Below are 25,336 nucleotides of genomic sequence, written 5' to 3' on the forward strand. Positions count from 1 at the left end.
GATGTTTGGAGCTCGTCACACTAACGCGAATCGACGTCGACGTCCCGCTTTCGTCATGTTTTCCTCGCTTCCGACTTCCGACCCCGATTGACTAAGCTTGACAAACCAACAGCACAACTTCGCGTGGCAACTTGGTCAGGATCACCGAGCACCGGGCTATGGGAAAAGTTCAGTCTATCAACAGGAAAACCTGCCAAGAAATGGTAGTTGATGTCCCCACCCAGTAGTGTCAAACGCTGCCTCTGCTTACGCGGTATCCTGACCGCAAGGACCAGCTGCTTATCGAGCATATTCAATGCGGACATCACAGCTGCAAGGCAATCCCACAACAGGGTTCCACAGCCCTCGGTAAGAGGCACAGGTTTTGTGGAACACTGCCATGACATCACACTTTCCTCGGGAGAGACTGTTGAGCCCTGAAGCGCAGGTAAGTTGATACTGATGTACACATTTCATTTCAGTTCATTTTTTCCTATACAATTGACCATCTTACAACCGCCATCCGTTGCAAATGGAGTGGATATATCGCAATCCTGCTGTACAATATAGTACACACGCACTGAACGCAGAGAAGTCGTTCCAGAGGGAAAACGCCACAGAAATGCTGCCCAATGTCATAAAACGCCGCGCCGAATGAATGATGCCCGTTTCCACGCGTAATGATCCACAAGAGAATACAAAGGCAAAAAGTGCTCGCCTCAAGAGAAGAAGTACTTCGACTCACGTAGCCTGGAGACATCCCAGTCTCCCTTCTTTGGCACCGGTGGGAATGTCAATGGAAGCCACACAGCGACGGTCGTGCTAGTCAGACGGGACCTCGCCTTCTTCTTCTCTCCTGTCTTCATTGGGCTTTCGTCTTCAAGCTCTTCTTCCATTTCTTCTTCTGCGGCGAGAAGATCAGCATCGGAAATATCATTGGCCAAGGTACCAGAAGCTTCCAGTTCCCCAGTGACATGTTCAGCTTCAGCTGTGATCAGCTTCTCTTTGACTTCGTCAAGTTTAGGACCGGCGGTGTTCTTGCTTTCACCCATGCGAGCAAGGCGATACGATGCAATGGAGCTGGGGTCCTGGTTCGCTAGCCATATACTTGTCGGTGTGACCATCTTCAGACCCTGCTCCCTCATCTCTAGGTCCTCGCTGTTCAGCAGGTCCTGCCGCTGAGCCTCGAGGGCGAGTTCATCGAAGGGAGCGTCTTTGTGTGCCTTGCGGGCTCCACGAGCACTTGCCTCGCCCTCATGCTGTGCCCTTCTCCATGCCAGAATTTTCTTCGCAGCATCCGAGGATTGCACGAGAAGCGCCTTGTGCATTGACCCAGAATAGCGAGCCTTGAATTCGGCGGCAAGCCGACCCATAATGTCTTCGGAGTGCATGCGTACAAAAGCGTCGCGCAAGATGATATTTAAATTGGGAACGTCAGCCGCATGCGTCCAAAAACTGTCGTGGACGGCGGCAAAATCAATACCCATCTCATTGCATTTGAGTGCCGACAGAATCATGTGAGTAGCATCGAGCGAATGAATGAAATTGGGCGGAAACGCTTGAAGTTGTTTGCGTTTGTCAATGGCCGCGTTGCCCAGGTTGCGCGAAACGACAATTTCCTGTAGTTTCGTTTTGACCACATGAGTTCCTGGCTTACGATACGGTTGCACAACTGGCATCTTCAAGGGCGTTGTCCAAATGATCGGTGTCTTGAATGCTTCAATGTCTTTGACAATCTTCTTCTCCAGGCTCTTGCTCACAGACTTGGGATTCTTGTACTTGCTGTCATATGGTTTCTTCTTTCCATCCAGGTGGTCACGAAGCCTCCTGATCTGCTCCGCGGACACTGATGTTGATATGCGTTCGCCGCATTCGCCAAGCCAGTATTGGATTTCCTGAGCCCCATTGAAAATCTTGCCCAGGGCTAAGAAAATCTTGCTGGCGACATAGGATGCCGCTTGCCAGATCTCAGTCGTCTCGTCTTCCCGTTCGAAGAAACCTCGAAGCTCATCTTCAACTTGATTTTTAGCGCCGATAAACGTAACACCGTAAACATTGGTCATGACAGTTCGCTTGACAACCTTCCGGGAGATCTTATCCTTAAGCATTGTTGCCAATCTATGGCCTTGTGCAGCGTCATCAGCAATCATGCTCCTGACGAGGTCGGCAACACCAGTGTAGATATCTTGCGGTCGGTCGGATGGTTCGAGATTGACTTGGCTAGCGCCGGCAGTATCCCCTCCCAGCGCCGCATAATGCTGAAGCCCGTTGCAAGTCCCATCCTGGTGAACGGGAAGGCGCGAGACAAAACGAGTTGGGTCCGGGGATTCTAGTGCGTTCTTCAGCTCCATGCAACACGCAAGGCATTGCCAGGGATCCTCTGCTTTCGTCCACCATCTCCTTCCAGTAAGAGGATTCGCCGCAGAGTCGTATATTTCGTGAAGATTGTTCATAGCAAACTGCTCCCGCTCGTGTAAGCTAGCTTTGTCAAACCCGTAAAGGTTTGCTAAATGGACCTTGAGCCATTGCAGACCCACAGTGCCCAACTCCTTTCCGTTTGCAAATCTCAGGAGACATCTCGAGAAATCGGATCCCATGTGGTTTAACACTGGGGGAATAGGATAAGCTCTGCCGCGAAAATCCACGCTGTGCGGAAAGTATAGCTTCTTTTCCTTAGCAAAGGCACGTGCGGTCTCCAGTTGGAAGTTTTGATAACAGCGTTGGGAATGCAACCCTCCTCGTTCATTTTCGTACGCGACGATTGCTCTCCTCCATGCCGTCTTTGTGGCCGCGGATGCGTCCTGTGGGGGTTCCTCGGGGAGCGTAGGACCGGTTTTCTCCCCAACCATAGCGCCAATACCTTCTCCCATATTCCACGCTTGGACCATGACTTCGAACACATCCTTGTTGATCTGCCACGGGACCTTCGAAAGAACGTCAAGCCCTGTAAACATCTTTTCCATGTCGCCGTTTTCTATGGCTGATTGAGCGTATGCACGTTGCGCTTGATCATGGTTCTTCAGACGAACCACAGCCTGTGAGGTCGTGTAGTAGCCACCTTCGTCAAAAGCAGTCCAAGGCTTGGGTTCGAAGACCATGGGGAGCTGGACACTTTGAACAGAATGCGTAGGCTCTCTCATTAGCTTGTTGAGAATCTCCTGGTGGGGAACAATCCATCCTGTTCTCTTGCCATTAGCAAAACCAACGTGATGATGGAAGGCAGCTTGTGTGTTGGTCAAAGTTTTGCCCGACTTAGGATCTTCGACTGTCACGGTGATCATCGCTGCTTGTAGGAAATGCTCGATCAGCATAGCACCGATCCTAGTCTTGACTGCATTAGGCACCTCGGCTTTCAAAAAGGAATCCGTGGGAAGTTCGGCAATTCTCGTCGTGGGTTTCTCTTCTGGTTTGGTGCCTTGCGGTTGCAATGACAGAGAATCGAGCATTGCACGACGAGCTTGCTTGCGCTGTTTCTTCCGTGCTGAGAGCAACTTCTCTTTCGCATCCGATATGGACTGGTTCCGAATGTCTTCTGCAAGTTGGGAAGAGAGCTGGGAGATCTTCAGGTCGCTCGAATGTTCCTTTCGACCAATGGCAACGCCCTGAATCATGCGCGACACGGTGATAGCTGCCATCTTCTCAGGTTTGCACATCTCGAGATACGGCCCGTAGATGTGCCTCTCGTCACTTTGGTTCTGCGGAGTAGGCGCAGAAAGCACTTGTTGGACACGTGCGTACTCTTTCTGGAGGCGGGGCAGAAGCGCCGAATACCATTGCCACATCAAAGCTTGTATTGGTTTGGTCTTGAGCACGCCGTGGATACCAAGTTCTTGAAGTTTCTCGTCTTCGATTTTCCACCGATTGGTCGCAGCCTCGGTCGCATCCTGCTCGAGTTGCAGCTGGCGCATGTACGCAAAAGCACGTTCTTTTTCATCCTGCGAGCCATCCATCTCGTGAGGAAAAGGAACCCGACTGGTTTGGTCGAATACAGCAAGCGCGTTCTTGAGTGCGATGAGACCTTCGCCCTTCTGTGGAACTTCCTTTACACTGTGTGCAGGGTTCGGGAGGATGTTAGCATCGATGAGCGCCTGGGTTCCAAGTGGCGTGCTCATCTCGATGGGGTAGGCCTTATTGGTGGGCTGCTCCATCACAGGCGGTTCCTGGAAGCGGTCCGGCTGGGCACGGATAAGGGCGTCCCATTCGTGGTCGTCGAAGTCTTCGGAGTAGTTGATAGCGTCCATGACATCAGAGCCGCACCTGGCTTCGGCCATGGCCAGGTACTTGTGCAGCGAGCGGTGCCTCGTGTTCCCCTCGAGAAGCGACATGGAGGCCCGTAGGAGGACGACGAAGGTGCCGGCATTGGGCTCGATGGCCTTGCGCACCATGTGTGAGTCGTACCACTCCTCGATGGTGGCCATGGAGTAAGCCTCTGGGTCCTGCTGGGCCAGCTCGAACAGCGCCTGCAGATAGGCGTTGTGCGCCTCGACAACCTCGCTCGCCGTCGGGCTGTACATGGTTGTCAGCCGTTGGATGATGGCCGTGGCGCGGTCCATGCGGCCGACGCGCAGGCAAGCATGTAGGTTCTGGTACAGTTCGATGGGGTCACCGCCAATGCCGAACTTGGAGGGCGTGGTGGGAGGGTCCCTAGATTCTCGCAGAACGAGCGGCGTTGCGGGATCCCAGGGCTCCAGCCGTGCCATGCGTGGCGAATGGATACTGCGCGAGCTCCAGGGCTGTATTAGGCCATCGAAGGCTATGGTCGGCGTGTGTGCGTGCTGGACATCGGCCTGCGTAGCAAGGGAGCGCGTCTCGTGCCGTGGCGACAGCGCGCCGTGTCGTGGTCGTCGTGCGTCGTGCGTCGTCGTTGTCGCAGGGCCTACGCTGGCAGCCCATCGCATCTGCGCCGGACAGAGCCAGGGGAGCGTCAACTGCTCGGCCAGCTGCGTGGGCGACCGGAAGGCGTCCCTTCGCAGCTTCCGCCGGGCTGCTCGCGCGAGCATCTTGCAAGAGAAAGAATAACGTATTAAAGGTACTATAGAGGGAACCAGAGAAAGAAGAACGCTTGACTAGGCAGACAAGGAAGGAATGGGCCTGCAGAGAGCGCAGGGACGATGGGCAGCTCCAGATGTGGCAGCTGTTGGAACTGGAGGGCCCATTAGATGGCAAAACCCCTTCTACTACATAAGAATTTCGCTGGCCCGTGCATCCGGCCGGCGCGTCGCACATGCGGGACGGGAAGCTAGGCTGCACGTGATATTCTGGAAGACCAGGCATGCTTAGGGCTGCGCACGAGTCATGCATGCATCTACACTCTACACGAAGCAAACCTCTGACTTCTGGCAAACAAGACATGGTATGCAGATGCACCAATATACCATCATACCATACCGCTCCTGCCAACGCCAACACTGATGCAAGCCTCGCATTTGTCGGTCTCGAACACTCATTACAGTCTACTAACTGACCATCCAGTTTACATGCCAAACGCTGCAAAACGGCCGGCCAAGGCCTAAAACTCCGATGAAATGCCCATGATCCTGCTCTGCTGTTCTATCAAATCATACTGCACGTCACGTCCCGCTATGATCCTCGCAGTAACACAAGCAAGGACAGAGCGGACGATCAACGAAGTGCCGCGAAACGAGTCTCGGAGTCTCGTGCAAACTACGCGCGAGACTGTATCACTACAGACTAGAAGTAGCTGTAGGTTCAGGTGTCGCACTGACACTGCTCCCCGTCGTTGTCATTATGGCAACAATCTCGTTATTCGTCAGTGCACTATCCCGTATGTCGCGGTAATCGTCGTCAGTGTCTGCGTCGAACACTTCTATATCGTTCTCCCAGTCGTCATCTTCCTCATCCCCAAAGCAAAACAGATCACGAGCACTTCCCGCGGCAATCTTCCGGTGTTTACCTGTCGGTATGGTGCAACCGCCAATTACCTTCCGGTATTCAGCAGCGTATGTTTCCGCGATAGACGAGACATTGGAATGGGGTATCAAGTCGCCGCGATGTAGGAGGTACGGGAGGTGGGGTATTTCGGGAAGATCACCCTCGAAAGGTAAGATGAGGTGCAGGGGACGTGAGTGGGAAACTACTTTGTTCTCCGACAGCTTAGGTGTCGGTGCAGCTATGTCGCCACGGAGGAATGGTTCGTTTGTCTGTATCGGTAGAGCAGTCCCATCGTCTCCATGCCTCGCTTTTGGCGACGCGAACTCTTCGGGCATGTGGTACAGCTCATTGTGGATAGTGACCAGAGCTTCTTCGGAGGTGGCTCCGGGATAGAACAAGGCATAGCCTCGGGCACGCATGAACTCCAGCGTGTACTCCATCCAGGCCGGGAGAGTCTCCGATACAAGTTTTTTCCGCTGTGGTGCTTTTGACTGCTTTGCCACGCGGTTGCTGAGGAATGAGTGCAGCTCTGCCCACTTGTCGCCAAAATACAATGTTGCGTGGCTATTAGGAGCTTGCCAAAGGTACGGCACACTTTTTGTGTCCGCAAAAAGCTCCGAGTATCGCGGGGAATGCATCTCGGGGGGCTTAGGTGGATTGAGCTTCGTCTCCCCGTTAAGTAGAACGGAAGGAAGCTCCAGCGTCACGCCCATTACGCCCGCGGCGTCATCTTCGGCGTACGTGGAGTATCTGTACTCCAGCAAAGTGAAGATAAGATATTGGTAATATTGCGGCGAGAGCTCAGCCTGCGGGGAAAGCAGCAAGAGGTGCGAATTCTTGGAGCTAGGGTAGAAGAGCTCGAGGAAACGGACGGCAGATTCCTCCTGCGTCGCGCGCTGATTTCCAATCTTGCGTCTGGTTGTTATGTGACTCTGATGGCCCGAGGGCGGCCAACTGAACTCGTCCAAGAATTGTTCCACTGTTTCATCAAGATCCGCAGGCAATTCGAGTGTGATATGAGGCAGGTTCAGACCACTGTAGTCAGCGGATCGGATCGACTTGAGAAGACGAGCAACACTCGCAGAGTCTGGCGGCACCTGGATGAGTATATCGACAGTGGGCAGGTTCCAGCTCCGCAAGGACCCAGCATCGAGCCGAGTTATCCACATGGTGCTGTCCAGTTTATCTTTGGGTATCTCGATGAGGGGCATGTGCAACGCCTCTGTCTTGGCGCGTACACCTCTTGTGAAGAAGCCATCCTCGGACAGAGCATCGTCTACTATAGCAGCCTGTGGGTGCAGGAATGTGTTGATGTGGGTCATGGCGGCCATGACACTGAGCTCGGCTCGGTCGTCTGAGCTGTATTCGGTCCAGTCTGGCCGCGCATCGTGCCAGATGGCTGGGCATTTGATTTGGTCTATACCATTGATCTCCAGTATCCGAGCCACATCAACGTCCTCCCTGCCCATGAATGCCGCATGCACATAGTTTCTACTCCAGCGCGCCATCTCACAAATCATAGGGAGCATTGTGGACGCGCTGTGCAGGCTGGAGATGGGGAAGACGATGTTGCGATTGACGGCGCGGTAGCCGTACGTGTGGGAGGCACCGTGCAGCGAGGCAGCGAGGCGGTAGAACTTGAACTGACCGTCGAAGGTGTGCGGCGCGGGCTCACCCACCCTGGGCGCTCTGTATCCTGGCGGCGGTCCCGTGGGTTCCTCGTTGGTAGCTTGCTCGTGGGCGTAGTTGAACCTGCCGGGCGGCGCACTTGCGTATTCCGCCGTGGTGATTTGATCAGTCCAGCCGCCCATGGACGGCACATTCTTGACGAGGAGATAGACCATACAAAGGCCGACGACGGCTAGCAATATGCGCCGGCGTCGCCAGCGCAGGGGCGTGCTCCTCGGTGTCCATTTTGGCATGCGCGCGGCGCCCGGCTTATGGTCGTCGTCCTTCTTGCCCAGCTCCTCGTCGCCAGGCAGTATCGATCGCAGCATGTTCCCCCGAATCAGGCCTTCCTGTAGAATCCCAGGCATGCGCGCGGTTCACACCATGGCGTTATATGCATCCGTCCGCTGTTGACGCAAGGAAGCTTGCAGGCACGCGGAGAGCCGACGAAGGGCGCGCGGGCGGCAAGGCAAGGCGGGGGGAGACGGCGGCGCAGGCAGGCAATCGGCGAGGGAGGGGAGAGGAGTGGAGAGACGCGCGCAATCCAATCGAGCTCCGGACGGCTGTTCCTGCGCCTTGAGGACATGTTGCCCAGGTCCTCCCGCTAACATCGTTCGGGCTAGTCTACGACCGACCATCACCCTGCACCCTGCACACTGCACACTGCACACTGCACACTACATGTACAGTGGAGTCACACACAAGAGGGTTCTTCAACACTTGTGGCATCAAGCATACACAGCGGAACCTCAGCCGGCTTTGTACTCAAATTCAAATTGCAAACACCCAGTATCTATGCTGTCTCCGCCAGCCGCCGTTCAGCGTCCTCGAGGCTTTTCCTCAGTGCGGCCTCGTTGCGCGGCTTGAAAATAACCTCGTAGTGCTTGCACATCGTCACCAAGCTGCACGGGTCCGCGCTTCCCCTCACGGGATGCGTATCAACCTGAGTGACCGGCAAGATCTCAAAACTGTTCAGCATCCTCATGAATGTCAAATACAGCTCCCGATTAGCCAGCAGGCTTCCAGCACACATTCTATAACCAAGACCATATGTGAAAAGCGGTGCATCAGGTTGTTCAAGCCACCGCTCAGGTCGGAACACCTCAGGGTCGCGCCACACCTTGGGATCTGCGCGGTAACGTCAGTTCATGTTCACTTCCACGTTGCGACGGCTCTCAGCTTACCCATGTTGCATGCCCATGCGTTCAGGTAGATGGTGCTACCAGCCGGAATCAATTTCCCTTCGTATACGATGTCCTTGACTGTGGCTCGGGGGAGCGCCAGTCTAAGAACGCAGTAATAGCGCAAACACTCCCTCACCAAAGCCACAATGTACTCGCACTTTTGGTCGTCGTATGCATCGCACAAAGGCTCTTCGTGCGAGTAAAACCTGCCAATCTCCTCAACCGCCTTCCGCTGGATGTCTGGTCGCTGTGCAAGCAATGCAACACTCCATTGCACCAGCGTGGTAATGGTGTCAAGACCTCCCGAGAGCATCGTCAAGCTGATTGATGTCAACTCCTCCTTGTTTAATGCGGCACTCTTGTCCTGTATTACATTCGCTTGAATGCAAGGCTTATGAGTACCCTTCTCCATGCGATCATCCAAGTCTTTGTTCAGTTTGGTCAAGTACACATCCCGCCTCCGTCTCATGTCGCGTGCCATCACGGATCCGGCGCTGAACGGGTTCAATCTGAGGAGCGGAATGTAGTCCTGGAGATTTCCGGTCGTGCTTCGAAATAGCGATATTGCCTCCTCTACTTCGGTGATCTCGTGGAACATGGGATCATCGCGGCTTTCCATTCGCGTGCCCCAATTCAGTGTGAGCGACAAGGAGAGCGAAAGGCGCTGTATCATGGGCATAGGGTCTACGCCAACCACTCCAGCTTTGCCGTTCACGAACCCTTCTTTAACGAAGTCCTTGGTCTCGACATCGATGTGACCGATGTACGTCGCAATTGACGGCTTGTTTAGAGCAGAGGCAGCTCCCTTGCGCCTCCTTTTCAAAGATTCATTGAATGGCGATGTTCCGATCGTCGTTCCGGCAGTGTTTGATAGCACCTGGTTCTTGTGAGCCAGAAAGTCATTGATTTCCATCTTGTGACATTCGACATACCTTGTGGAAAGTCCAAAATACTGGCCTTGAGCTCAACGCTTGGCTATTCTGCCCGAATATCTTCCTTGCAGACTCTGCACTATTCACCACAAGGACAGGTACATTACCCAGCTGTATTTGGTAAACATCCCCGAAGATCTTGCTCCATTCGCGGTACTTTTCGGCGGCATTATACTTGATATCCGGGATATTGCCAACAAGCGGCCAATTCGTCGGTCCATCGAACCCCTTCACCCGTAGAGAACGGCGTACGAACTCATTGACAAGAACGTAGGTAACAGGGATACCAATGAGGAAGACAAGGACGGAACGAAGCGTGTGTTCGAGTAACTGATTCGACAGCAATGGCAGAACTGTCGAGATCATCCCGTCAACCCGAAAATCCCTTTCCAGGCAAACTCAATATTCAAGACCTGGTGAAAAGATTACGGTGCGTTGTTGTATCGAGTGAGTAGTTCGTCTCCGTTTTGGTGAAGTACTTCAAGGAAAAAAGAACAATGCGGTGGGCGTTCCCAATCTTCACATACAGCAAGGACAATGGGCTAAATGTATACGCGGCAGCAGTAGCTATCTATACCCAGAGAAATCTCCCCACACGACCGCCGGTACTGCGGGATCGTCATGCGGGGAGAGGGGTGAGAACGCTCGTCGCGGAATGTGCGGAAATGTTCCGTACTGCGGAACGTCTAATGGCCGGGCCCAAGATCGCGTAGTGCCGCGCAGACGAGCTTTGAACCTGTTACTAGCTTGGCTAGCTTCCAGGAAAAATACCGGTCGATAATTTGGGAACGGTTGTTAGCGATCTCGGAGGTTGGAGACATTGGTGTTAATTTTGCGGGTCAACGGGGTCGTTGTGAAGGTACGGCATTGCTCCGTCTACGCGAAAGCCTTAGTACTATGCTGACATTGTCACGTCGAGAAACGATATATTAGGGTGGCCCTCTCGCACAGGACGCGGCTGTGATAATTGAAGCATTAGTTGGTTGAGCACAGGAGGCACTGCGTCTATCCGTCGATAGTGACTTAACTTCCTCGGGTTCCATCATCACGTCCAATCATGTCAGTCTCCACCACCTCACCAGAATATACATTTGGTGCAAGGATACCTTAAGGTGTGGTATTGTTGTGGAATATCTGTCGTACGACTTCCAGAGTAACATCATAGTCCCAGTTGACGATCATCACTCCCCTTGGATGATTCAATACCCTCACGCTCGAAAGACTTCGGAGAATCTCTTCAGTGGAGACCAGCAGATGAACCATCTGGAAACTCGCTGTGTGGTCTTCATCCAATGACATCTATGACCATTACATTTAACACGCTGCGAATGATTTCTTCCTCTCCATCGATATAGTTGTACGAAAGTCTGACACCGCTTTTGGAAGGGGACAGTTCGTTGCGTCCGGTTGCTGTGCTAGCCAGAGATCAGAATGTCTGTCCATGCGGCCTCGTGGCTTCAGCATGTGAACTGTGCTACCGAGAGGTTATGGGTGTGGTATATTCAATTATCGTACAGTCATTGACTCAGGGATCCAGGAATCCAATTGTGGTATCACTTTTAACACAATGCGGGGATACAGAGGGGTGTAGTGTGAGTCGTCATTAGTACGCAAAGAACTAGGCCCCGATGGTCCTTATCACCAACTGCATCTAACATGGCCCCGAGAGGAGAGAGCTAACAGTTTGGTAGACCAGATCCGACTCCTGTGGAATGAGCCTTACGCCTAATATTTCTATTCAGCGCAATCTAGCGGAAGTTTCGACCGGTCGGAAGAAAGGCTGCGCCAGTGGTATACCGATTATCCCGGTCCAAGGGCGGGTATGAAGCGCAAACGTTCCGCAGAGCCTCTTGACAAGCTATCCTTCAATCGGGGTCCATCCACACGCTTCAAACAACGCAAATAGCCAAGTCACAGGCCCTGAAGAACGCAATCGCCTAGCGGAACCGGCTACTGGCAACGTGAATTCGAGAGTATGCGGCTGTGATGTGTTCACAGTGCCATAAATTCGCCTTCCAGCGCTGTGCTTTCTCAGACACCCACTCCACCCCTTCGTGCGCACAATCGGATGTCTCGACTTCATCTCCACACAGCCTCTACTCTTCTGTACCTTCAACCATCGCACTAGGATTCCTAGCACCCCACTTCCCGTGAGAACACCACATCAGCACCTGTATGTCGACGGCAGAGCAGCCCTCCATTGCAGCCAGTAGTGGGGACGAAGAAACGCCCTATCAGTCCTGCAGGAATCCGCCGGTTACTAAAAGTATCCTTCAAGCAAATTCTGAAGGGTGTTCCAGTGGTTATCAACACTCTGACAATTTCTTCGATTTGAATGAGTTTTGCCACGCAAATGACGATTGGGAGCCGCATGCAAACACTTCCGACCTCACAAGCTACGCTGTTCCGAATCCCGGGAACAGAGCAGAAAGAAGCATTTCGGAGGCATCCCGACAAACTTTCCTGGATGACGAAGTCCTTCCACGCAGCGTCGAGAAGTACGATGAAGCATCTGGCTTCGGCTACAGAGAGCAAGCACGCGTGGGCCGACTTTCATATAAAACCCAGCAAGTTGCTCACTCCGTTGCACCTGAACATTATTCGCATATGCATACCCAGGAGCCTGCGCCAACTTCCAATTCGAGATATGGTCCGTTCAAAGCACGGTTTTCCTCCTCTGAGAGCGCAAGCCAGCATCGCAAGGAAGCGACACGATTTGACAGGAAGCCTTATCGATCCCCGGATACCGATTATACCATTTCTGAGGTTGAGAAGGACCGCCTTTATCACGTCGAACGAGTCTACAATGCCATGACTTGTGGTGATGCGGCAAGAGACAATAAGGGTTCTATTGCCATGAAGAGATGGGTTCATGGAGCCTATTACGAGTCCACTTTGGTCGAGGCGTATGCACATAAGGTTCTCGACTGTCTGCTACTACAGGCAAAAGAGGGGTTTCGCGGCTGGGTAAGTGTCTTCTCCGCACACATCGCTTCGAGAGTGGCTAACATGACACCACTAGGTTCATAACGACTATGTTGCGGATGACCGCAAGGGCGATGACGAGGATCGAGATGTGACCTGCGAAGAACGACTGGAGAGCATTTTATGTGCCCTTCAAGAGGAAAAGACGATTTGCGAGGACGTAATGAACTCCGCTTGCCAGATCCGCATGTTTGTCAACGCCCCGAAGGCGTACGCAAACCGGAAATACCAAAATCGCGTGGGAAATAGCAAAAGAGGTCGAAATAAGGACTCTGATCCAGCAAATAGACCTTCCAAGGTCCGTAAGTTGAACCCAAGGCCAGTCACCCGGGCTCGCCGCAGTAGACCTAACAAGGACGCTGGAGCAGACCCATGCGTTCGACTCGAAAGCCAACCACGCGAGCTGTCACCATTTCAACGAGCCCAAGCCCGATTCTCACCACCATCTGTGTTAGTAGGTAGCCTCGATATGTCCAGGCCTCAGAGGCTTGCCCCTTCGCGAGATTTTCCAGCAATACAGAGGCGCATCCACGCGATGTCGCCTCCACCAATGGGCTCCCCTTATGCTTCGCACATATCAACAGTACCGCCGCAACAACACACACCACTGATGTCACCTCCGGCCCTGTCACATGGCAACCGCTCCGCACCCGTGAGCCCAGACGATGGGCAGCTTATACACAATGCCGGAAGCGAGCAATGGCCGCTAATGCAGCAGTATGCCAACCTTTATCACCGCCATACTGAGCCACTCTTTGACGGACTCTGGATCTCGTCTGATGGACGGCAGGGCCAAGCATGCACTGGTGTGAGTGCAAACCTTTTTGTGCAGCATCCAGAAATGGCCGATATGGCAGGAAGTCTCAAACAAAAGTCCAATGGGCTATATGATGGTCAGAACTTCTCGCAGTACTGGGATGCCCAACAGGGGGTGCAGCAGTTTCCGTACCAAGGAGCCTCAGACACACGCGATCAGCTATGAGCACCGCGAGTATCGCATGTCATTTTCTATTGATATCCGCTTGTCGTATCTGTGTTTCGATGTCAAGGTGTTTGAGGAGCAATATCGGATGTAGGGCGTCCTACAATTACTGTCTCCAATCTCTTTGTCATTTCTTGTCTTCTTGCCTGCCTCTGTTAATGATACCCACGTTGTCTTCGGCTTGCACTGTAAATCTAGTTCTGAGGTAACGTCTCTTTTCGTTGTCCCACATGAAAGTGTGACAGCAATGCTAGCGTTCGTAGTTCATGTTCTTGATGCAGTGGAATGGAATGTATAATGTCGTTTTAACAGTCCGTATTGCCGACGATATTATTGGGACAATCATTGCATCTCGATACCCTATGGGGCCAGCTGAGACAAGAGATGAGAAAAATTACCTACATCCACATACTGTAGGAGGGGAAGTAGATCAAGAAGAATGCGAGATGAAGAGGGTCATCGCAGTCGGTAATTCTCCCGCTCGTGATTGAACTCCAACATAAAACCGTTCTTCAGAGACGTAAATTCTAGCGCAATAAATGAATCATCGGATGTAGAACACAACTGACAAGTTCGAAATCCATCTCAGATGTGTCTAGGCGGCCGGTGAGTGAACTCCCGGTGCAATGCTGCAAGACTTTTACGTTAACCGACATGAAACAGAAGCGACTGAGGCTCTCCAATTACTGTACCACGATGCTGAGCATCCCCGATTCAAGGACAGTTGGGCTCGCGCTCTGACTTACCTCGATCGCCCGCTCGAAGAGGCTACGCCGACCAATCGGGCAGACGACACCATTCAAGAAGTGATCTTGCAGGCAGAAGCCTGGGTAGATGCTCTGTATGAAGCCATTTGCAACGTAGAAAACGTACGAAACAAGGCTACTAGCATCGAGCTCGCGATGTTCAAATCACCATTGCTGGATAAGAAGGCTGTCGAGGCTGCGTGTCGATCGACCTTGGTAAACACTGTCGTAAAAAGAAGGTTCCATAGGATTAATCGAAAACAGATAGCTCTCATCCATCGTTGCGTTGTCGGCTTTTGCGGCCTTAGACTATGTGCTGTCGGTCCTGCGCGCGATGATAAGAAGCTGACGTGCAAAGAACGCCTGCTTTCCGTCGTCAACGCACTGAAGCTGAGTCTGCGTTTTCCTCATCATCTTGTGAACAAAATTTCTGATGCCATGATAGCTCGATAAGAGGATCTGCAAAGATGTCTTGACCGAGGACTCCAAGGTTTTCCAGCTCGTACACGCTCCCTTTGCGCTTCTGAAGGTAGGTCACACTGTGCATAGCCGTCTAAGCTTTCGCATAATCACATACGACAGATTAAGAAGAGTCAAGAGAAAGGCAATGACGTGAAGCGCAACCTGCTTGCTGCAGCTTCCGCAGTCCGTCACCAAGCACAGCAGTGCTCCCCACTCCTCGAGAATCCACCGGTAGTCGTCTGGATAAGTTCAAGCCCAGTCCCCGGTGTTCTCCCAACTCACGAGACTCTGACACCGGTCTAGCTTGAGCCTACACCTGCACTTCCGGCATCGGCTGCTACTGCGAGTCAATGCTCGCTCTCCGGAGGCTTGAGCGTGTTGTCTTCGCAAGGATTTGCGACGTTGAATGAGGAGCGCAGTTCCAACAAGCGCAGCCGTGGTGATCTAACCGACGGCTCCGTGAACGGAGGCAAGCGCGCACGTACGAAGGGCGACACGAGTTGACACGATGCGCACGTGGCCATCAAGCTGGAGTCTGACGATGATGGTGATTTTTTCTACATCGAGACCCGACGATCCGGTTTGCTCCCAAATCTCGATTGAAGAGCTGGAAAGTGGACGCGCTCTTCGTATCCGGACAGATATACCAAGTGAGATTCAGTGGTATGATGCAGGATCTTGGATCGTCCCAGCGACGCATGGAATCACCATGTTGGCGGTTCCGGTCAGAAGTTTCGAATGTTGTGATCCTTGGTGGACAGGTTGAATGCCTGGGGGCTGCTCAATAGAAACGGTAAAAGACAGCTGTTGTGTTGTTGATTCTCTTTGCGTCAATGACCAAATCTTAAGGAAGTCATAAGCTGTTATCTGTCGTGGCGAACAGCTCCGGAAATACATCAGAAATGCTCTTTTGGGGTAATGTTCAGAAAAGTTCTTCTGGTGTAATGTTCGAAATCACCATGATAATTGCGAAGGCCACATGGACATGTTGATGCACTCTTTGCCTCGAGTCTGAGGGGGAGCGTAGCCAAATGCTTTTGCGCTTTTCTTGTTTTAAGGATATCGTTGCACACCCAACAAAACCTTAAGTGCTCTACCTAGGTATTGTGCTTGTCACAGGCCAAACTCACACCCGCACTCGGATGGCGAACACGCTAGTCTCTTCTGACCATTGTATCGTCGACAATTCTTGCGTACGGATAACTGGTGCTCTAAGTATCGCTGTGAAATATGGTGGAGAAAGACCGGTGCGCAGACCTTGCCATAGCGGCCAGCTGTTCGTGTCTGCCTCTGAAGCTACAAGAATCTAATCCGGCGCTTTGATAGTAATTCTTTGATTCTTTCGTGATCGAACTGGTCCATCCTTCGATTTGACTCGGTTCGATTTCGCAATGACGTGCAATTGAACACTGCAATGTGATCACCAACGGGTGCGTCATATAGCTTTTGCGAAGGGCTTCCCGACGATTTGCGGCGTACAAGCGGCTTTGCCATGAATCGCACAATCAAGAGTATCTCTAAAACGAGCAAGCTGCTTGAGTAAATTAATAATGAATGTAAAGAGCGGAGCAATACAGTGACTTTGCTTCAGCCTGTGTTTGGAACACACGCGGTTTGTGAGTCCGAACTCCGAAAAATATCCGACTTCACCTTAGCAAGTTTGCCCCACCCTTTAGTCCGTTGGTCGCGAACTAATTTTACGCCACCATGTCAGTGTGATTCCTCGATTCATTGGCCCCACTCAGTCTTCGATTCAAGTGAGCATGAGGCTGATCGAGAGCAATATTTCAACATTATCTATTTGTAGAATGAACGTTTTGTCATCAATCACATCGATTGTTGTTTCAACTCAACCAATAGGTTGTGTAGTGTAGTGGTGATCACTCCGGATTTTGAAGCTTCTGCGCATCGTCTTCCGGCAACCCCGGTTCGAGCCCGGGCACGACCTTCATTTTGCATCTTTTTGCGGCTTGACAGTGCACAAGGTGCACGCGGCTCATGTTTTTAGAATCTGTGTGTATTAGGAGGGCTCTAAAAGAGCTGATTTATTATGAATGCTCTAGAAAACAAGATCGTGACAGCTATGCGAGAATTTCTATGAGAAATTGGTATCATACAACGTTCTCAAGGTTTTGCGGCTTCTTGTGCTTGCTTGAGTGCCAACCACATAGCTGAGGCAGCTAACAGTCCCATAATGGCAACTGCGAACAGCACAGCTGCAAAGGGAGTCAGAGGCGGGCGGGCGTTTTTCGCCATGGCTGCTATTTCCGTCTCCAAAACCTCGGCCATCTTCTCTTTGGAGAAGAGGGTTTCGACCCGTTTCTTACCCCGCTTGCCCATGTTCCTTAGCGTCTGCTCACCTTGACCATCCGCCAGTGCGGTACGCATGACTTCTGTCCAGTCGTCTACCTTTGTGACATCACGTAGCCAGCCCGTCTCTCCGTCCACGACCGTCTCAGTCGGACCACCCTCGTTAGCAGCGAGCACGGGAGTACCTGCCAGCATGGCCTCGAGTGGGACTATGCCGAAGTGCTCATGCAAGGGAGTGTATACCAGCAGTCGAGATGTTGCCAATAAGGTCGTCTTGAATGCAGTCGGTACGGAGTGCAGGAATAGTACGGCGATGTCGTCAGGGACGCGCTGGGCAGTGATGACGGTTTTGGCAGTCGCATGGCTGAGCTTGAGCGAGTCGGCCAGCTCACAGAGCGCCGTGTAGGTCGCTACATTGTCGGCCACGCGCGGATCGTAGCCGCCTGCAATGACTAGGCGGGCGCCTTTGCGCTCGTGCGGGGCCAAGCGCGCGAACGCTCTTATTGCAAGGGCCACATCCTTCTTCTTCTCAAAGCGGTTGATGCTCAGCAGGACCTTCTTGTTGGCCCAGAGCGGGACTATCTCGTCGACATTAGTACGTCTCGTGTCGACGCAGGGATAGACGACGCCGGGGTTTCGGTAGTCGAGGCCTGGGAAGGCAGCGGCGAAGACGCCGCGGGTGAAGTTGCTGTTGACGACGATGGTGTCGCTGCAGCCGGTGCTCCAGCTCTCCAGCCAGTCGAACGGACGGCGGTACAGCGTCTTCAGAAGGCCGCCCTGCTGGGCCAGCAGCTTGTCGGGGAAGTGGCAGTAAAAGACGACACGCACGGCGGGCTGCAGCAGGCGCAGGAGGGGGATGCCGGCGCTGAGCTGGTCGACGAAGAAGGCCGTGGGCTTGAGCAGCTGCAGCTCGTTGGAGAAGACGACGACATGCAGGATGAGGTGCAGCTGGCGCAGGATGGCGCAGAGGACGGCGAAGCGGCCGAGGACGGTGGGCGGCACGAGCGAGTTACCGCGCACTCGGACGTCGAGGGTCCCTTTGCGAGCACATCAGGACCGGGCTGGCGCGCGGCATGAGCCTGGGGAGCAGCGCCTGGGGGAAAACTCACCATCGCGCGCTTCGTCGAAGCAGTGGGCGGGGTCGCAGTGCGACGTGTAGATGGTGACCTTGTGCCCGCGCTCCTGCAGCCCCACGGCTGCGTCCACGACGAGCCGCTCGGCGCCGCCGATGCCCAGGTCGGGGTGGAAGAAGACGATGTGCTGCATCGCCCGGCGCGGCTGGCTGGCTGGCAATTTGGTCGAGCGAGCAGGCATGTTGCGCACATCACCTGAAGGGCAGTCGCGACACGCGTCCTAGCCCCTCCAAGCATAGCTGCTGGCGGCTCTTGCCTAGCCTAGGTGGCTGCAGCGCATCACCGCAGGCAGGGCAGGCGCCGTCTGGCTGGTGCACGGCGTGACCTCACAACGCCCTTGGCCTGAACATGACCTCTGCAGGGCAGATACAACAGCACAACATCACCGCTGCTCGCCACAGCCACGCCCCCGCCTGCATCTCCGTGACGCTCGCCCGTACATGGCGACAAGCCGCCCAGCACGCGTCTGACATGCGCGCTTGAGGCCTCAACATCGCGCCCCAGACTCGGCCGTGCCTGCCCCCCACGACCACCACCATGGGCCAAGGCTTCTCCCTCACCACGCTCTCGGCCGGCTCGGCCAACATCGACGTGCCAGAACTGGCCGACCTCCGCTATGAAAAGTCTCTCGGAGCGGCCCGCTTCATGAAGTCGGTCCGCGCCAGGCACAAGGATGGCTTGGTCGTTGCCCGCGTCGTCATGAAGCCGTATGCCCAGTTCAATCTCGACCGCTATGTCAGACGTCTCGTGGAAGAGCGAAATGTGCTCGCCCAAGTTCCCAACGCTCTGGGCTACCACAGAATCCTCGAGACCGCCGTCGGAGGTTACCTTGTTCGTCAGTACATCCATAGCTCCCTGTACGACCGCTTGAGTACCCGTCCTTTTTTGGAAGAAATCGAGAAGAAGTGGTTGTCGTTCCAGCTACTATGTGCTGTCCGCGACTGCCACGCGCGGGCCATCTACCACGGCGACATCAAGACTGAAAACATCCTCGTGACCTCGTGGAACTGGTTGTACCTCACAGACTTCTCGGCTTCCTACAAGCCGCCGTACCTTCCCGAAGACAACCCTGCCGACTTCTCCTTCTATTTTGACATGTCGGGACGCCGTACCTGCTACCTTGCACCTGAACGATTCCTCGGTCCAGGAGCGCAGCCAGAAGGCGAAGGTACCGTCACGTGGGCCATGGACATCTTCTCTGTTGGCTGTGTGATTGCTGAGCTGTTCTTGGAGTCTCCCATCTTCAACCTTAGCCAACTCTACAAGTATCGCACGGGCGAATACGACCCCGTGCATGTGCACTTGAGCAAGATCAAGGACAAACACGTACGCGAGCTCATCACGCACATGATACAGATGGACCCCAACTCGCGGATGTCTGCTGAAGACTACTTGGAACACTGGCAAGGCAAAGTCTTCCCACACTACTTTTATGGGTTCCTCCAACAGTACATGCATTCCATCACAGATCCTTCTTCGGGTCGCAAACCCGTCACAACCGCCAACGAGCACCTTGGCGAGCCTGATGATAGGATAGAGCAGATCTACAGCGACTTTGATAAGATCTCCCATCTCCTTTCGAGCAGCCAAGGCAACGCCCCCGAGAAGCCCCAACACTCGCCACCCAAGCCGAACGCAAGACTCTTCCCTCTTTGCATCGATATACCAAACTATCAACATCAGACATCTCCTACACCCAGCCTTGCTGTCGACGATGGAAACCTCATTTTCCTTACTATCGTTGTATCGTCCCTGCGAGGGACTGCCAGAGCATCCGCTCGATTGCGGGGCCTGGAGCTGCTCTTAGCTTTCGCTGAGAGGCTTACAGATGAGGCCAAATTAGACCGCGTCGTGCCCTATGTAGCACAGCTACTAACGGACAAGTTCGTGCAAGTAAAGATAGCGGCGCTACGCACAATGACGCAGATCCTAGACATGGTACGTGTCGTGTCGCCGGTGAATGCATACGTTTTTCCCGAGTACGTTCTGCCTCGTCTGGAGCGCTATTTGCCAGATTCCTCCACGACAATAGATCCCTTAGTTCGGATGCACTACGCTTGGTGTATTGGAACCCTGGCTACCACGGCAGCGCGCTACCTCGACGTTATTCAAGCGCTGCGTGCTGAAGGCACTCTTCCAGCAGCGGTTCCAGAAGCTGAAGAGGAACTCACATCTTCCGTCCACCGTAACCAATTCGATTTAGACCGCCAAAACCTACTGGAAGCGTTTGAGAAGCACACAAAGTCTCTTCTCATAGATTCCAACTCATCTGTGCGCCGAGCCATGCTGCGATCTGTAGGCGAGCTGTGCGTCTTCTTTGGAAGCCCTAGGGCCAACGATGTTGTCTTGAGCCATTTGAACACCTACCTAAATGACCCTGATTGGATGCTCAAGTGCGCATTCTTCGAAGCCATAGTGGGCGTTGCCGTCTTCGTTGGCAGTGCTAGTTTAGAAGGTTACATCCTCCCACTAATGGTACAGGCTCTGACCGACCCGGAAGAATTCGTGGTAGAGAAAGTCATTAGAGCTCTCTCGGCGATAGCTGAACAGGGCTTATTTCAGCGCTCCAAGGCCTGGGAATTAATTGATATCGTAGCTCGTCTGACGATGCATCCGAACATCTGGATCCGAGAAGCAGCTGCGCAGTTTATCGCAGCTGTGGCCAAGTGTCTTTCGGTCGCCGACAAGCACAGCATCCTCATCAATCTGATCAGACCATATCTTAAGATTATACCGTCAGAATTCACAGAACTTCGTTTGCTAGACTCGCTCAAGAGGCCTCTGCCAAGGCTCATCATGGACATGGCATCAAATTGGGTAACACAAGCGCAGAAAGGGGTGTTTTGGGCACCTGCGAAACAGCAACAGACATTTTCTTTCGGTTCGTCAGAAGATGCTCTGCCAACAATATCTGGAAGAGAGCTGGATCTGAAGGTCTTGCATCGAATGCAGAAAACAGACGAAGACGAGCAGTGGATACGAAAGTTGAGAAACGCGGGCCTGACTCTCGATGATGACTTTAAGCTAGTTGCGCTACGTGAGTTCATATGGAGGGTAACGCGGCGACGACGTTCAGACGACTTGGCGACAAGCTCTGCAAAGTTTAACAGCATGGTATCACTGAAAGACTTGAACATCCGGCCACGCACGGTACTATTCGAAAATGCTCAGCAAACAGTGGAAGAAGCCCGCCGTGGGTCTGTGCAGGATTATGGGTATCAACCGAAAACTATCAGAGATGCTCTATTGGACGCTTCTACTACCGAGACTGAGGCGCAAGCTGCTCGTAACATTGCAAAGGGCGGTAGCCAGGCCGATGGATTAGTGCAAGGACAGCGACCGCGTCGAATCTCTATACCGGCGCGACCAAAGCTATCTTCGTCTCCGAGTGACTTTCGATCAGGAATAGATTCGCCGGGCTCTGATATTACAGACCCTAAGAGGACTTCATTAAAGGTACCACGGCGCGGCTCGCCTAATGTACTCTCACCAGTTGGTTCGTTTGGTGCTGGGGATCATATTCATTCGCTACGACACAAAGGCAGTGCTCTCGCGCTCCTCAACAAAGGCGACAAGGCTCAAGCCGAGATCGGCACTACGTCCACCAACGCATCTGGGAAAGTTGACGGCGCCACTGCCCGAGAGGCTTCGCGCACTCGTCACCGACCTTCGTCTTTAGCAGGCGATCGTAGACACGGAAGCCCTTCACGAAGCCGTCTCCGTGATGCACACAACTATACAGGCAACGATCCGGCGGTGCTAAAGTTGCTTGACTCTATGCTTCTCGATCGATTTCCCATGGGAGCGATGGAGTTTGGACCCAAGATTGAGACATCCAATGAACCCTCCTTCATCCGGTACAAGGACGGACACTTGCCACAAAATGGGCTCCCTTGGAGACCGGAGGGCCGATTACTGGGGGTTTTGGGTGAGCACACCGCCACTGTGCGACGCATATTGGTGGCTTCGGACCAAACTTTCTTCATCACTGGATCTGACGACGGCACTGTCAGAATTTGGGATCAACATCGCTTCGAGCGGCATCTCTCTTTGGGCGCACGACAGACATACAGCCTTGGTGAAGGCGTCAATGTGACCAGTCTATGCTTCGTTGAGCAGACCTATTGTTTCGTTGCCACGGGAAGCGACGGCAGTGTGCATGTTGTCAAGGTTAGGTTTCATGAAGACAAAGAAGAAGACAACAAAGGTGACATCATCGTCACAAGGAAGTTCTCACGACCCAGGATGTTGCGTGAGTATCAGTTGCCCGAAAGCGACTATGTGACCTGGACGGATCATTACAACGACGAAACCAGATCAGTCCTCCTAATGGCAACCAAAACTTCAAAGGTTGTTGCGCTGGACCTCAAGACCATGACAGAGATGTACACCCTGAAGAGTCACGTTCAACACGGCTACCCCACCTGTTTTTGCGTAGATAAAAAGGCACACTGGCTGCTACTTGGTACTTCGCACGGTGTGCTAGAATTGTGGGATCTTCGCTTCAAACTCCAGCTCAAGTCGTGGGCCTTCCAAGCGGCAACCGCCATACATCGCCTCTACTTGCGTCGCACCGGAAAGTCACGTGTCTATATTACCGGCGGTACTGGACAGGGCGAGGTCACCGTGTGGGACATTGAGAAAACCGTCTGTAAGGAGGTATACCGAACGGGCACGGCAAAGGACACCGGATCAAAGACCACCACTCTGATAGATCTCGATTCCGAAACAACAGGCGGTATGCTCGATCGGTTTTCCACCTTGGAGCCGACAAGCAATACCGCTCCAGACAAGTGCGTAAGAGCCATAGTTGTAGCAAGTCAAGCCACCACCCAAAAACCCGGCAGCCGAGCTCACACATTTCTCTTAACAGCAGGTCCGGATTGGAAAGTCCGCTATTGGGATACTGCGCGTCAAGACGCATCCATGGTAGTCAGCGGTATGGAACAGGACGAGGCGAGGCCACAATATGCTACTAGTCAGCCCCCCTCCTCTCCAGAAACGCTGGTCGTGACCGAGCGACTATCCCAACCTCAGAGTCAAAGTCTAACCTTGGCGAGTCGCGATAGTCGAAGCGGGAATAAGAAGACATCTACGAAGAGCAGTCGCTCTGGGTTGATCACCGTGCAGCAGCAACACTTACTGAGAGGGCATCTGGATACAGTCATGGACGTTGCGCTCGTAGAGCAGCCGTACGGGATGGTGGTCAGTGCAGACCGGTCGGGCAGGATCTATGTTTTCGCGTAGTAAGACTTGCAAGACAAGAAAGACTTTACAAGCAAGTACTGTGTAAGTAGGCAATATTTCATGTCCATTCTTCAGCCTTATTTTTGCCAAGATGGCTGCAGCTTCAGACGTGGCTGTTCGGGACTATGTCTAGTGCTAAGTATTACTCATTTGCTTGACCGGTCGCATTGCGCTCGTGTCATTTACTATCTTTATGAACGAATGGTGCACTCTCAGGAACGAGTGCGGGCTTCCGGTGAACGCTGCAAGCCTGCAAGCCAATCATTTTAACCAGCCTTATGAGTGCGGACACCCCACGTCTTTTGTACTAAATCACCCTTGCGTTGCTCGCAATCCAAGTTCCAGCTTTCTAGCCCCGTCTGCTGCCTGGAGCCTTTGTTCGCATGCTCTCCACTTTATTCAAACTTCTCCATCGCGCGAGCATATACAGTCCCTATCAGCATGCCTTCCTTTTGCACAGTATGTGGCGTGCCGTTCAACGGCCGTGGTAGTTACTGCGCCCACCACAAACCCTACCTCCAGACTTACTATGGCGCTTCTGATCCCGACGGCATAATTTATCGCACCGGCGCTCTAATGCACCACTCGCATCGGCCGCGCAAGCCTCTGCAGATAGGCTTCCGCGGTAGCCACGATGCGCTCGTACCGTATCGCCCTTACTCATCTTCTAATTCACTCGCCCTTGCTGGCTTTGATCCGGAATCGAGCCACAAATACGAGGGATTCGGTCATAGACACGGCAGTGATCCGATGTTATCGAGTCTCAAGCCTCTGGAATATGCTTTTGAGAAGCTCAGTTCGTCGCATGCTGTGACGCAACTCACATATGCAATAGATGTGCACGGCACAAGGAGCATTACAGCTACGGCAAACCCCGAGCGCGAACAGTGTGCCAATTGCGGAGCCTTTTTTGCAGATTATCATCGATTGAAGGGTCACTATGCGGATTATCCAGTGCAGTGCGACGTGCATGGCGTGTGCTTGCGATGTGAGTAGAGGAGTGAACTCAGCGTGGCATAGACCATTCATTTGAGCGAGGCTGACTTCCAATACAGTCGACGATGTACTGGTGCACGCAGACGAAGACAGACATGACAGATGCTTTGTCAGGGCCTGCAGGAGTATCTACAGGCTTGAAGGCGGGTGGAAGGGATCAGTTGTTGAGGGACACATACGTGGATCGCACAGGCGAGAAGGGATATACTATTGAAGGACAAAAAACCCGATTGGAGACCGGTTCTGGGAGTTGCTCGCGAATCCGAGAAGGGAGTTCTACGTTGGAGAGCGAGGTGTTCTTCAGGCCGATTGTGTGTCGGTGTTAAATCCATGGCGACTACGACCTTAAAATGAGTTCCGAGAAGAGATAAACTGCGCGGGTTGGCTTTATGTGGCAGATGAAGATCACCATTAGTACTAACTATTACTGTTTGTTCGTACGGAATCTCAGACCCTCTGTATACAGCCTCGCTCGAGATTTGGACGGCAGCCGTGCACAGAGCTATAGACGTAACATAGGTACAATACACTGCCAAGAAGCAAAGTGGTGTCTGCAAGAAAGCTTGAAGGCATTGGGCAAAAGTTTGACAACTCGCGCCATGACACCACTTCGCGGCGAAGGATTTCATGGATTGGCAGCCTGAGCACATTGTTAAATCCAGAAGGGTAGCTAGTCCTAAAGGGTTAGGGTTGGTTCTCGGGCAAGACAACTGAGGGAAGGGAAGGGGTTTTGTCGAGACGATAGTATCGGAGAGATATAATGAGTCAACAATATGGCCTAAGTGTAATCCAAACGATAGATTAATAAACAGGTTGAACA

General features: G+C 53.1%; 9 protein-coding genes and 1 non-coding gene across 10 annotated transcripts; 6 read left to right on the top strand and 4 right to left on the bottom strand.

Annotated features, from left to right (window-relative positions):
• Positions 1–443: 443 nt before the first annotated feature.
• On the bottom strand, positions 444–5,127 carry CC84DRAFT_1161229 (DNA-directed RNA polymerase mitochondrial precursor). Its single transcript, XM_018177680.1, has one exon. The coding sequence runs from the start codon at positions 4,977–4,979 to the stop codon at positions 699–701; it is 4,281 nt and encodes a 1,426-aa protein (XP_018040615.1). The 5' UTR covers positions 4,980–5,127; the 3' UTR covers positions 444–698.
• Positions 5,128–5,275: 148 nt separating this feature from the next.
• Positions 5,276–8,081, bottom strand: CC84DRAFT_1161230 (uncharacterized protein). Its single transcript, XM_018177681.1, has one exon. The coding sequence runs from the start codon at positions 7,866–7,868 to the stop codon at positions 5,664–5,666; it is 2,205 nt and encodes a 734-aa protein (XP_018040616.1). The 5' UTR covers positions 7,869–8,081; the 3' UTR covers positions 5,276–5,663.
• Positions 8,082–8,303: 222 nt separating this feature from the next.
• CC84DRAFT_1112390 (cytochrome P450) lies at positions 8,304–10,283 on the bottom strand. Its single transcript, XM_018175316.1, has 3 exons — positions 9,656–10,283; positions 8,724–9,600; positions 8,304–8,667 (listed from the first exon to the last, which is right to left on the bottom strand). Exons 1-3 carry the CDS (start codon positions 10,019–10,021, stop codon positions 8,333–8,335), a joined length of 1,578 nt encoding a protein of 525 aa, XP_018040617.1. The 5' UTR covers positions 10,022–10,283; the 3' UTR covers positions 8,304–8,332.
• Positions 10,284–12,031: 1,748 nt separating this feature from the next.
• Positions 12,032–13,356, top strand: CC84DRAFT_475903 (uncharacterized protein). The gene is made up of 3 exons (XM_018186416.1): positions 12,032–12,622; positions 12,678–12,938; positions 13,009–13,356. Exons 1-3 carry the CDS (start codon positions 12,263–12,265, stop codon positions 13,093–13,095), a joined length of 708 nt encoding a protein of 235 aa, XP_018040618.1. The 5' UTR covers positions 12,032–12,262; the 3' UTR covers positions 13,096–13,356.
• On the top strand, positions 13,009–13,688 carry CC84DRAFT_1161232 (uncharacterized protein). The gene has a single exon (XM_018177682.1). The coding sequence runs from the start codon at positions 13,110–13,112 to the stop codon at positions 13,620–13,622; it is 513 nt and encodes a 170-aa protein (XP_018040619.1). The 5' UTR covers positions 13,009–13,109; the 3' UTR covers positions 13,623–13,688.
• A 560-nt stretch (positions 13,689–14,248) lies between these two features.
• On the top strand, positions 14,249–15,596 carry CC84DRAFT_1172698 (uncharacterized protein; the record flags this gene model as incomplete). The annotated part of the gene is made up of 5 exons (XM_018179995.1): positions 14,249–14,584; positions 14,814–14,897; positions 14,951–15,013; positions 15,134–15,311; positions 15,472–15,596. The coding sequence occupies 5 exons, from the start codon at positions 14,249–14,251 to the stop codon at positions 15,594–15,596; spliced, it is 786 nt and encodes a 261-aa protein (XP_018040620.1).
• Positions 15,597–16,689: 1,093 nt separating this feature from the next.
• CC84DRAFT_t18 lies at positions 16,690–16,778 on the top strand. Its single transcript has one exon. It is a non-coding gene; the product is annotated as a tRNA-Gln (tRNA).
• Positions 16,779–16,845: 67 nt separating this feature from the next.
• Positions 16,846–18,406, bottom strand: CC84DRAFT_1138651 (mannosyltransferase; the record flags this gene model as incomplete). Its single annotated transcript, XM_018176203.1, has 2 exons — positions 16,846–18,177; positions 18,250–18,406. 2 exons carry the CDS (start codon positions 18,404–18,406, stop codon positions 16,955–16,957), a joined length of 1,380 nt encoding a protein of 459 aa, XP_018040621.1. The 3' UTR covers positions 16,846–16,954.
• A 207-nt stretch (positions 18,407–18,613) lies between these two features.
• On the top strand, positions 18,614–23,696 carry CC84DRAFT_1161234 (phosphoinositide 3-kinase regulatory subunit 4). The gene has a single exon (XM_018177683.1). The coding sequence runs from the start codon at positions 18,811–18,813 to the stop codon at positions 23,518–23,520; it is 4,710 nt and encodes a 1,569-aa protein (XP_018040622.1). The 5' UTR covers positions 18,614–18,810; the 3' UTR covers positions 23,521–23,696.
• Positions 23,697–24,218: 522 nt separating this feature from the next.
• CC84DRAFT_1236751 (uncharacterized protein) lies at positions 24,219–24,811 on the top strand. Its single transcript, XM_018183882.1, has 2 exons — positions 24,219–24,508; positions 24,576–24,811. Exons 1-2 carry the CDS (start codon positions 24,271–24,273, stop codon positions 24,728–24,730), a joined length of 393 nt encoding a protein of 130 aa, XP_018040623.1. The 5' UTR covers positions 24,219–24,270; the 3' UTR covers positions 24,731–24,811.
• Positions 24,812–25,336: the final 525 nt, after the last annotated feature.

Source organism: Paraphaeosphaeria sporulosa (assembly GCF_001642045.1).
Source record: "Paraphaeosphaeria sporulosa strain AP3s5-JAC2a unplaced genomic scaffold CC84scaffold_2, whole genome shotgun sequence".
In the NCBI taxonomy this organism is placed as follows: domain Eukaryota; kingdom Fungi; phylum Ascomycota; class Dothideomycetes; order Pleosporales; family Didymosphaeriaceae; genus Paraphaeosphaeria; species Paraphaeosphaeria sporulosa.

Excerpts from the sequence above, each read along its gene's own strand:
- CC84DRAFT_475903 (XM_018186416.1), top strand. The coding sequence starts at position 12,263 with ATGCATACCCAGGAGCCTGCGCCAACTTCCAATTCGAGATATGGTCCG. Across the intron at positions 12,623-12,677 it reads AAGAGGGGTTTCGCGGCTGG|GTTCATAACGACTATGTTGC; the intron begins GTAAGTGTCTTC and ends TGACACCACTAG. Across the intron at positions 12,939-13,008 it reads CAGCAAATAGACCTTCCAAG|ACCCATGCGTTCGACTCGAA; the intron begins GTCCGTAAGTTG and ends ACGCTGGAGCAG.
- CC84DRAFT_1112390 (XM_018175316.1), bottom strand. The coding sequence starts at position 10,021 with ATGATCTCGACAGTTCTGCCATTGCTGTCGAATCAGTTACTCGAACAC. Across the intron at positions 9,601-9,655 it reads TATTTTGGACTTTCCACAAG|GTGCTATCAAACACTGCCGG; the intron begins GTATGTCGAATG and ends CACAAGAACCAG. Across the intron at positions 8,668-8,723 it reads CGCATGGGCATGCAACATGG|ATCCCAAGGTGTGGCGCGAC; the intron begins GTAAGCTGAGAG and ends GTTACCGCGCAG.
- CC84DRAFT_1236751 (XM_018183882.1), top strand. The coding sequence starts at position 24,271 with ATGTTATCGAGTCTCAAGCCTCTGGAATATGCTTTTGAGAAGCTCAGT. Across the intron at positions 24,509-24,575 it reads GCATGGCGTGTGCTTGCGAT|TCGACGATGTACTGGTGCAC; the intron begins GTGAGTAGAGGA and ends CTTCCAATACAG.
- CC84DRAFT_1161234 (XM_018177683.1), top strand. The coding sequence starts at position 18,811 with ATGGGCCAAGGCTTCTCCCTCACCACGCTCTCGGCCGGCTCGGCCAAC.
- CC84DRAFT_1161230 (XM_018177681.1), bottom strand. The coding sequence starts at position 7,868 with ATGCTGCGATCGATACTGCCTGGCGACGAGGAGCTGGGCAAGAAGGAC.
- CC84DRAFT_1161229 (XM_018177680.1), bottom strand. The coding sequence starts at position 4,979 with ATGCTCGCGCGAGCAGCCCGGCGGAAGCTGCGAAGGGACGCCTTCCGG.
- CC84DRAFT_1161232 (XM_018177682.1), top strand. The coding sequence starts at position 13,110 with ATGTCCAGGCCTCAGAGGCTTGCCCCTTCGCGAGATTTTCCAGCAATA.